We start from the raw sequence: 10,259 nt of genomic DNA on the forward strand, positions 1-10,259 counted from the left end.
TGATGTACATGATACTGTATTTGTAATAGTATTTGTAATATGTTTTGTTTGACATGTGCAAAACCCCATCTAAAAGAAAGTAACTTAACTATTATTACCAGGTGAGGGCGACCGATGCTGACCCAGGAGTGTTTGGCCAGATTACCTACTCATTCATCAATGACGTGGGCAAGGATCAGTTCAGTGTGGACGCCAATGGTCAGATCACCACCTTGGAGAAGCTGGACAGAGAGGACCCAGCCAACAAGAATATTTTCCTCATGGTGGCAGCCCAGGACGGGGGTGGAAGGGCCTCCTACTGCACCGTCCGTGTCTCCCTGGTGGATGACAACGACAACGTCCCTCGCTTTCGAGCTGTGGAATACCGTGCTTCTGTCAAATCTGACGTTGGCAAGGGCTTCCTGGTGACCCAGATCCAGGCATATGATCCTGATGATGGTGCCAACTCTAAGGTGACATACTCGCTCTACAGCGAGGCACACGTACCCGTGGTGGATATCTTAGAGATCGACCCTGACAACGGCTGGATGGTCACCAAGGGGAGTTTCAGCCACCTGCGCAACTCAGTCCTGTCTTTCTTTGTCAAAGCAGTTGATGGAGGCATCCCTGTCAAGCACTCTTTAGTATCAGTCTACATCCATGTCTTGGCACCTGACGCCCTCATCCCCTCCTTCACCCAACCCCAGTTCTCCTTTACCGTCCCAGAGGACACCCCTATAGGAGCTGCCCTAGGGTCCGTCCGCCTCATCACCCCACCAGGCTACGCCTCGCTGCCAGTCACATTTGCTCTAGTCAACGGAGAGACCGGGGAGAACAACCTGGAGGGAGTCCTGGTGGTGGACAGGGACACTGGGGTCATCAAGCTGGACAAGCCCCTTGACCATGAGGTCATCACCTCCTTCCACTTCAAGGTCACCGCCACCGTGCAGCAGGCAAAGCTGGACTCTGTGACCAGCGTTGACATAGAAGTCAAAGTCTTGGATGTGAACGACAACAAGCCAGCATTTGAATCCAACTCTTACGAGGCGACAGTGATGGAAGGGATGCCTATCGGCACCATAATCATCCAGGTTCAGGCTCTGGACCCAGACTCTGGAGCTAACGGACAGGTTACATACAACCTAGGCACATTGGCTCAATCTGAAGGGGAGCCGGACCAATCCACAGAGACCTTCACCATTGACAGCAACACGGGCTGGATCTCTACTCTCAAGGAGTTGGACCACGAGATGTGCCCATCCTACACCTTCCTGGTTGTGGCCTCAGACCTGGGGGAGGCCCTGACCCTCTCCTCCACCTCCACGCTGACCTTGGCTGTGTCAGACATCAACGACAACCCGCCCAGCTTCCTGGATGAGAGGTACCTGGGCTCAGTGCGCGAGAGCGACCCCCCTGGCGAGGTGGTGGCGGTGCTCAACACTAGAGACGACGACAGCTCTGCAGTGAACCGCCAAGTCAGCTATCACATCACAGGTGAGTCATAGAATGGGAGTGTTTGTGCTATTAATGTGTTTAGCTGTCTGTGCCCTCTATGTATCTTTATATGTCTCACTGTCTGTCTTTCAACTTGTCTTCTGTCCCCCTGTCTCACTTCACTGCCTGCCTGCCTATCTATCTATCTATCTATCTATCTATCTATCTATCGATCGATCTATCTATCGATCTATCGATCTATCTCACTTCACTGCCTGCCTCTCTATCTATCTGTCTATCTGGCTGTTTGTCTCGGGCTGTCTCTCTGTGTCTCTCGGTCTGTCTTTCTGTCTGTCTGTACCACTGTCTGTCTCTTTGTTTACTTCAGATAAACTCTTCATTTGTATTCTGCCTGGCCACTCTCCAAACCATCACAACAACTCTCGTGAATAAACAAGAGGGAAACTCATAACACAAAATTAAGGATGAGGCATGATTTATAATTCATACATTTCTTATTTGTATGTTAGGTATACTTGCGCATACCAGCAGTGGGAGCTTGATTAATAAACAAGCGTTGTCGCAGTAATAATGATTTGAATACTGCTGAGACTAGCGCTCACTGCCAGATAAGCAATTTTTCACCACAAAATATGACATGCCTGCACAACAACCCTGACATTTACCACAAAATTACAGCCTCGCCGAAGGCCGCTGAGGTAGTAAATACAGTCAGAGTAAACCGTTTAAAGACACGAGTACCTGCAGCGCATTTGATGACATTTGTTGCTATAGCAATAAGTCCTGTTTTTATCTCTCTCCATGAGTTTAATGGATGGATGTTTCTTTTAAAGTGTTTGTGGCGGGAGACTGGAGAGGGTTAATTAGATTGTGGTTGACACAGGGACATCAATAGGAGTTGATTTTCATAAATGTTTTTGCCATTTAGTGAGTATTTGATTTGGTGAAGTACCTGTGAAGTACCTGAAAGAGTGTCTAGTCTAGTTTGATAACTAAACAGAGATATCAAAGGTTAGAGAGAAGGACAAAAGAGGACTACATCTGTTGAAAGAGGGTAAGAGTTGTCTAATTTATTCTCTGCTAATTGACAAGTGAAAAAATAATAATTAAGTAGGAACGCCCAATGAGACGGAGCGGTGGATCGCCATGCCAACTGGGAAGCTAAGGAACCCCTCTGCTGAATGGCTTTCTAATGAGCATCGCCAGTAGAGAGCGAGGGAGGGAGAATGAAAGACAGGAGAGCTGTGACCTTACCTACATCAAAGAGAGAAAGGCAGATAGATTGAGAAGGAGAATAAACATATGCTACACAGTGCAAAGAGACAGAGGGAGGATGAGAGAGACAGAGAATGAATTGATGTTACACACTGCTGTGCGAGGGAGAGAATGAACGGCAGCTAGATGTGACCTTACACAGCAGAGAGACACAGATTTTACACACTTTTACAACAAGACACTTTGAATTGATCTTTGACACAGCAGGAAATAGTTAGAACGCCAGGGATATATGGGAAGACCTGTATTGAAGAACACCACAAAGCCAGGGATATATGGGAAGACCTGTATTGAAGAACACCACAAAGCCAGGGATATATGGGAAGACCTGTATTGAAGAACACCACAAAGCCAGTGGTATATGGGAAGACCTGTATTGAAGAACACCACAAAGCCAGGGTATATGGGAAGACCTGTATTGAAGAACACCACAAAGCCAGTGGTATATGGGAAGACCTGTATTGAAGAACACCACAAAGCCAGGGGTATATGGGAAGACCTGTATTGAAGAACACCACAAAGCCAGTGGTATATGGGAAGACCTGTATTGAAGAACACCACAAAGCCAGGGGTAAATGGGAAGACCTGTATTGAAGAACACCACAAAGCCAGGGATATATGGGAAGACCTGTATTGAAGAACACCACAAAGCCAGGGGTATATGGGAAGACCTGTATTGAAGAACACCACAAAGCCAGTGGTATATGGGAAGACCTGTATTGAAGAACACCACAAAGCCAGGGATATATGGGAAGACCTGTATTGAAGAACACCACAAATCCAGGGGTATATGGGAAGACCTGTATTGAAGAACACCACAAAGCCAGGGGTATATGGGAAGACCTGTACTGAAGAACACCACAAAGCCAGTGGTATATGGGAAGACCTGTATTGAAGAACACCACAAAGCCAGGGGTATATGGGAAGACCTGTACTGAAGAACACCACAAAGCCAGTGGTATATGGAAAGACCTGTATTGAAGAACACCACAAAGCCAGGGGTATATGGAAAGACCTGTATTGAAGAACACCACAAAGCCAGGGGTATATGGAAAGACCTGTATTGAAGAACACCACAAAGCCAGGGATATATGGGAAGACCTGTATTGAAGAACACCACAAAGCCAGGGGTATATGGGAAGACCTGTATTGAAGAACACCACAAAGCCAGGGGTATATGGGAAGACCTGTATTGAAGAACACCACAAAGCCAGGGATATATGGGAAGACCTGTATTGAAGAACACCACAAAGCCAGGGATATATGGGAAGACCTGTATTGAAGAACACCACAAAGCCAGGGGTATATGGGAAGACCTGTATTGAAGAACACCACAAAGCCAGGGGTATATGGGAAGACCTGTATTGAAGAACACCACAAAGCCAGTGGTATATGGGAAGACCTGTATTGAAGAACACCACAAAGCCAGGGATATATGGGAAGACCTGTATTGAAGAACACCACAAAGCCAGGGATATATGGGAAGACCTGTATTGAAGAACACCACAAAGCCAGTGGTATATGGGAAGACCTGTATTGAAGAACACCACAAAGCCAGGGATATATGGGAAGACCTGTATTGAAGAACACCACAAAGCCAGGGATATATGGGAAGACCTGTATTGAAGAACACCACAAAGCCAGGGGTATATGGGAAGACCTGTATTGAAGAACACCACAAAGCCAGGGATATATGGGAAGACCTGTATTGAAGAACACCACAAAGCCAGGGGTATATGGCAAGACCTGTATTGAAGAACACCACAAAGCCAGGGGTATATGGGAAGACCTGTATTGAAGAACACCACAAAGCCAGGGATATATGGGAAGACCTGTATTGAAGAACACCACAAAGCCAGGGGTATATGGGAAGACCTGTATTGAAGAACACCACAAAGCCAGGGATATATGGGAAGACCTGTATTGAAGAACACCACAAAGCCAGGGGTATATGGGAAGACCTGTATTGAAGAACACCACAAGGTGAAAAACAACATCATTTGATTTAGCTGAGCCAGATATTTTACAGACTATTTCATTACTGCTGTATTATTATCTAACGTTGTTTGGTGTTGTCTTGGCGACCTGATGGCGTTCTATCTGCCAACCCTCATCCTTTCTGAGGTAGCAGTAGTTTATTATAACTCGGGGAGGATTTTAAAACTTTGACGGAAGCCAGGGGATAGGATATGATACATCCACAGGCGTTGACTCCCAGCCACTTTCAAAGCCTCGTCTAGACGCCTGCGTCTTTGTTCCCCTACACCATCCTTGATGAGGTAACATGAAAGTTTCATCAAATGTAAACAAACTGGGAAAAGGAAATGTAATGATTGAGTGCTAGTGATGTAATGGGGGTGCAGTGTGGTTGGGCAGGCTTAGAAGAAGTGTGTCTGATTCATTTACAATGATGGAAATCGTTTTATATCCACTCTGTTTGCATCCATCGTCCCCACCCGAGTCGCATCCAGAGATCAAGGTCATGCATTTAGCCACCAGCTGATTTGAATTACTCAGAGTTTAGTGGTGTTGAGATGAATCAGAAGCTGGGTGTTTGGAGCTATCATCAGACCATATTGAGGGAGGCGGAGAGGAAAAACCCATTAGGATGTTGTTATAATAGGAGGGGAGGGGAAAAACCAATTAGGATGTTGTTATAATAGGAGGGGAGGGGAGAGGAAAAACCCATTAGGATGTTGTTATAATAGGAGGGGAGGAGAGAGGAAAAAACAATTAGGATGTTGTTATAAAAGGAGTGGAGAGGAAAAACCAATTATGATGTTGTTATAATAGGAGGGGAGAGGAGAGGAAAAACCCATTAGGATGTTGTTATAAAAGGAGTGGAGAGGAAAAACCCATTAGGATGTTGTTATAATAGGAGGGGAGAGGAAAAACCCATTAGGATGTTGTTATAATAGGAGGGGAGAGGAAAAACCAATTTGGATGTTGTTATAATAGGAGGGGAGGGGAGAGGAAAAACCCATTAGGATGTTGTTATAATAGGAGGGGAGGGGAGAGGAAAAACCCATTAGGATGTTGTTATAATAGGAGGGGAGAGGAAAAACCAATTAGGATGTTGTTATAATAGGAGGGGAGAGGAAAAACCAATTAGGATGTTGTTATAATAGGAGGGGAGAGGAAAAACCCATTAGGATGTTGTTATAATAGGAGGGGAGAGGAAAAACTCATTAGGTTGTTGTTATAATAGGAGGGGAGAGGAAAACCCCATTAGGATGTTGTTATAATAGGAGGGGAGAGGAAAAACCAATTAGGATGTTGTTATAATAGGAGGGGAGAGGAAAAACTCATTAGGATGTTGTTATAATAGGAGGGGAGAGGAAAAACCAATTAGGATGTTGTTATAATAGGAGGGGAGAGGAAAAACTCATTAGGATGTTGTTACAATAGGAGGAAAGAGGAAAAACCAATTAGGATGTTGTTATAATAGGAGGGGAGAGGAAAAACCCATTAGGATGTTGTTATAATAGGAGGGGAGGGGAAAAACCAATTAGGATGTTGTTATAATAGGAGGGGAGGGGAAAAACCAATTAGGATGTTGTTATAATAGGAGGGGAGGGGAAAAACCAATTAGGATGTTGTTATAATAGGAGGGGAGGGGAAAAACCCATTAGGATGTTGTTATAATAGGAGGGGAGAGGAGAGGAAAAACCAATTAGGATGTTGTTATAATAGGAGGGGAGAGGAAAAACCCATTAGGATGTTGTTATAATAGGAGGGGAGGGGAAAAACCCATTAGGATGTTGTTATAATAGGAGGGGAGAGGAGAGGAAAAACCAATTAGGATGTTGTTATAATAGGAGGGGAGAGGAAAAACCCATTAGGATGTTGTTATAATAGGAGGGGAGGGGAGAGGAAAAACCCATTAGGATGTTGTTATAATAGGAGGGGATGGGAGAGGAAAACCAATTAGGATGTTGTTATAATAGGAGGGGAGAGGAGAGGAAAAACCAATTAGGATGTTGTTATAATAGGAGGGGAGAGGAAAAACCCATTAGGATGTTGTTATAATAGGAGGGGAGAGGAGAGGAAAAACCCATTAGGATGTTGTTATAATAGGAGGGGAGAGGAAAAACCCATTAGGATGTTGTTATAATAGGAGGGGAGGCGAAAAAACCATTAGGATGTTGTTATAATAGGAGGGGAGGGGAGAGGAAAAACCAATTAGGATGTTGTTATAATAGGAGGGGAGGGGAAAAACCAATTAGGATGTTGTTATAATAGGAGGGGAGGGGAGAGGAAAAACCAATTAGGATGTTGTTATAATAGGAGGGGAGGGGAGGGGAAAAACCAATTAGGATGTTGTTATAATAGGAGGGGAGAGGAAAAACCAATTTGGATGTTGTTATAATAGGAGGGGAGAGGAAAAACCAATTTGGATGTTGTTATAATAGGAGGGGAGGGGAAAAACCAATTAGGATGTTGTTAAAGTAGGAGGGGGAGGGGAGGGGAAAAACCAATTAGGATGTTGTTATAATAGCAGGGGAGGGGAAAAACCAATTAGGATGTTGTTATAATAGGAGGGGAGAGGAAAAACCAATTTGGATGTTGTTATAATAGGAGGGGAGAGGAAATACCAATTAGGATGTTGTTATAATAGGAGGGGAGAGGAAATACCAATTTGGATGTTGTTATAAAAGGAGTGGAGAGGAAAAACCAATTTGGATGTTGTTATAAAAGGAGTGGAGAGGAAAAACCAATTTGGATGTTGTTATAAAAGGAGTGGAGAGGAAAAACCAATTAGGATGTTGTTATAATAGGAGGGGAGAGGAAAAACCAATTAGGATGTTGTTATAATAGGAGAGGAGAGGAAAAACCAATTAGGATTTTGTTATAATAGGAGGGGAGGGGAGAGGATAAACCAATTAGGATGTTGTTATAATAGGAGGGGAGGGGAGGGGAAAAACCAATTAGGATGTTGTTATAATAGGAGGGGAGGGGAGGGGAAAAACCAATTAGGATGTTGTTATAATAGGAGGGGAGAGGAAAAACCAATTTGGATGTTGTTATAAAAGGAGTGGAGAGGAAAAAACAATTAGGAGGTTGTTATAATAGGAGGGGAGAGGAAAAACCAATTAGGATGTTGTTATAATAGGAGGGGAGAGGAAAAACCAATTAGGATGTTGTTATAATAGGAGGGGAGGGGAAAAACCAATTAGGATGTTGTTATAATAGGAGGGGAGGGGAAAAACCCATTAGGATGTTGTTATAATAGGAGGGGAGAGGAGAGGAAAAACCAATTAGGATGTTGTTATAATAGGAGGGGAGAGGAAAAACCCATTAGGATGTTGTTATAATAGGAGGGGAGGGGAGAGGAAAAACCCATTAGGATGTTGTTATAATAGGAGGGGAGGGGAGAGGAAAAACCCATTAGGATGTTGTTATAATAGGAGGGGAGGGGAGAGGAAAAACCCATTCGGATGTTGTTATAATAGGAGGGGAGGGGAGAGGAAAACCAATTAGGATGTTGTTATAATAGGAGGGGAGAGGAGAGGAAAAACCAATTAGGATGTTGTTATAATAGGAGGGGAGAGGAAAAACCCATTAGGATGTTGTTATAATAGGAGGGGAGAGGAGAGGAAAAACCCATTAGGATGTTGTTATAATAGGAGGGGAGAGGAAAAACCCATTAGGATGTTGTTATAATAGGAGGGGAGGGGAAAAAACAATTAGGATGTTGTTGTAATAGGAGGGGAGGGGAGAGGAAAAACCAATTAGGATGTTGTTATAATAGGAGGGGAGGGGAAAAACCAATTAGGATGTTGTTATAATAGGAGGGGAGGGGAGAGGAAAAACCAATTAGGATGTTGTTATAATAGGAGGGGAGGGGAGAGGAAAAACCAATTAGGATGTTGTTATAATAGGAGGGGAGAGGAAAAACCAATTAGGATGTTATTATAATAGGAGGGGAGGGGAGGGGAAAAAACTATTAGGATGTTGTTATAATAGGAGGGGGAGGGGAGGGGAAAAACCAATTAGGATGTTGTTATAATAGGAGGTGAGGGGAGGGGAAAAACCAATTAGGATGTTGTTATAATAGGAGGGGAGGGGGAGAGGAAAAACCAATTAGGATGTTGTTATAAAAGGAGTGAAGAGGAAAAAACCAATTAGGATGTTGTTATAATAGGAGGGGAGGGGAGAGGAAAAACCAATTAGGATGTTGTTATAATAGGAGGGGAGGGGAAAAACAATTAGGATGTTGTTATAATAGGAGGGGAGGGGAGAGGAAAAACCAATTAGGATGTTGTTATAAAAGGAGTGGAGAGGAAAAACCAATTAGGATGTTGTTATAATAGGAGGGGAGGGGAGAGGAAAAACCAATTAGGATGTTGTTATAATAGGAGGGGAGGGGGAAAAACAATTAGGATGTTGTTATAATAGGAGGGGAGGGGAGGAGGAAAAACCCATTAGGATGTTGTTATAATAGGAGGGGAGAGGAAAAAACAAGTAGGATGTTGTTATAAATAGGAGGGGAGAGGAAAAACCAATTTGGATGTTGTTATAATAGGAGGGGAGAGGAATACCAATTAGGATGTTGTTATAATAGGAGGGGAGAGGAAATACCAATTTGGATGTTGTTATAAAGGAGTGGAGAGGAAAAACCAATTTGGATGTTGTTATAAAAGGAGTGGAGAGGAAAAACCAATTTGGATGTTGTTTATAAAAGGAGTGGAGAGGAAAAACCAATTAGGATGTTGTTATAATAGGAGGGGAGAGGAAAAACCAATTAGGATGTTGTTATAATAGGAGAGGAGAGGAAAAACCAATTAGATTTGTTATAATAGGAGGGGAGGGGGAGAGATAAACCAATTAGGATGTTGTTATAGATAGGGAGGGGAGGGGAGGGGAAAAACCACATTAGGATGTTGTTTATAATAGGAGGGAGGGAGGGGAGGGGAAAAAAACCAATTAGGATGTTGTTATAATAGGAGGGGAGAGGAAACACCAATTTGGATGGTGTTATTAAAAAGGAGTGGAGAGGAAAAAACAATTAGGATGTTGTTATAATAGGAGGGGAGAGGAAAAACCAATTAGGATGTTGTTATAATAGGAGGGGAGAGGAAAAACCAATTAGGATGTTGTTATAATAGGAGGGGAGGGGGAAAAACCAATTAGGATGTTGTTATAATAATAGGAGGGGAGGGGAAAAACCCATTAGGATGTTGTTATAATAGGAGGGGAGAGGAGAGGAAAAACCAATTAGGATGTTGTTATAATAGGAGGGGAGAGGAAAACCATTAGGATGTTGTTATAATAGGAGGGGAGGGGAGAGGAAAAACCCATTAGGATGTTGTTATAATAGGAGGGGAGGGGAGAGGAAAAACCCATTAGGATGTTGTTATAATAGGAGGGGAGGGGAGAGGAAAAACCCATTCGGATGTTGTTTATAATAGGAGGGGAGGGGAGAGGAAACCCATTAGGATGTTGTTATAATAGGAGGGGAGAGGAGAGGAAAAACCAATTAGGATGTTGTTATAATAGGAGGGGAAGGAAAAAAACCATTAGGATGTTGTTATAATAGGAGGGGAGAG

General features: G+C 43.3%; 1 protein-coding gene across 5 annotated transcripts in view; it reads left to right on the forward strand.

Moving 5' to 3' along the window:
* Window positions 1–10,259, forward strand: part of fat3a (FAT atypical cadherin 3a) — a 249,514-nt gene that overhangs the window by 192,017 nt on the left and 47,238 nt on the right. For all 5 annotated transcript variants that reach the window (XM_031791117.1, XM_031791118.1, XM_031791120.1 and 2 more), the window contains one exon: window positions 102–1,473. In XM_031791117.1, the coding sequence (XP_031646977.1) occupies window positions 102–1,473 (1,372 nt within the window). The remainder of the gene's footprint in view (window positions 1–101; window positions 1,474–10,259) is intronic.

The sequence above is a fragment of the Oncorhynchus kisutch genome, linkage group LG15, assembly GCF_002021735.2.
Source record: "Oncorhynchus kisutch isolate 150728-3 linkage group LG15, Okis_V2, whole genome shotgun sequence".
In the NCBI taxonomy this organism is placed as follows: Eukaryota; Metazoa; Chordata; class Actinopteri; order Salmoniformes; family Salmonidae; genus Oncorhynchus; species Oncorhynchus kisutch.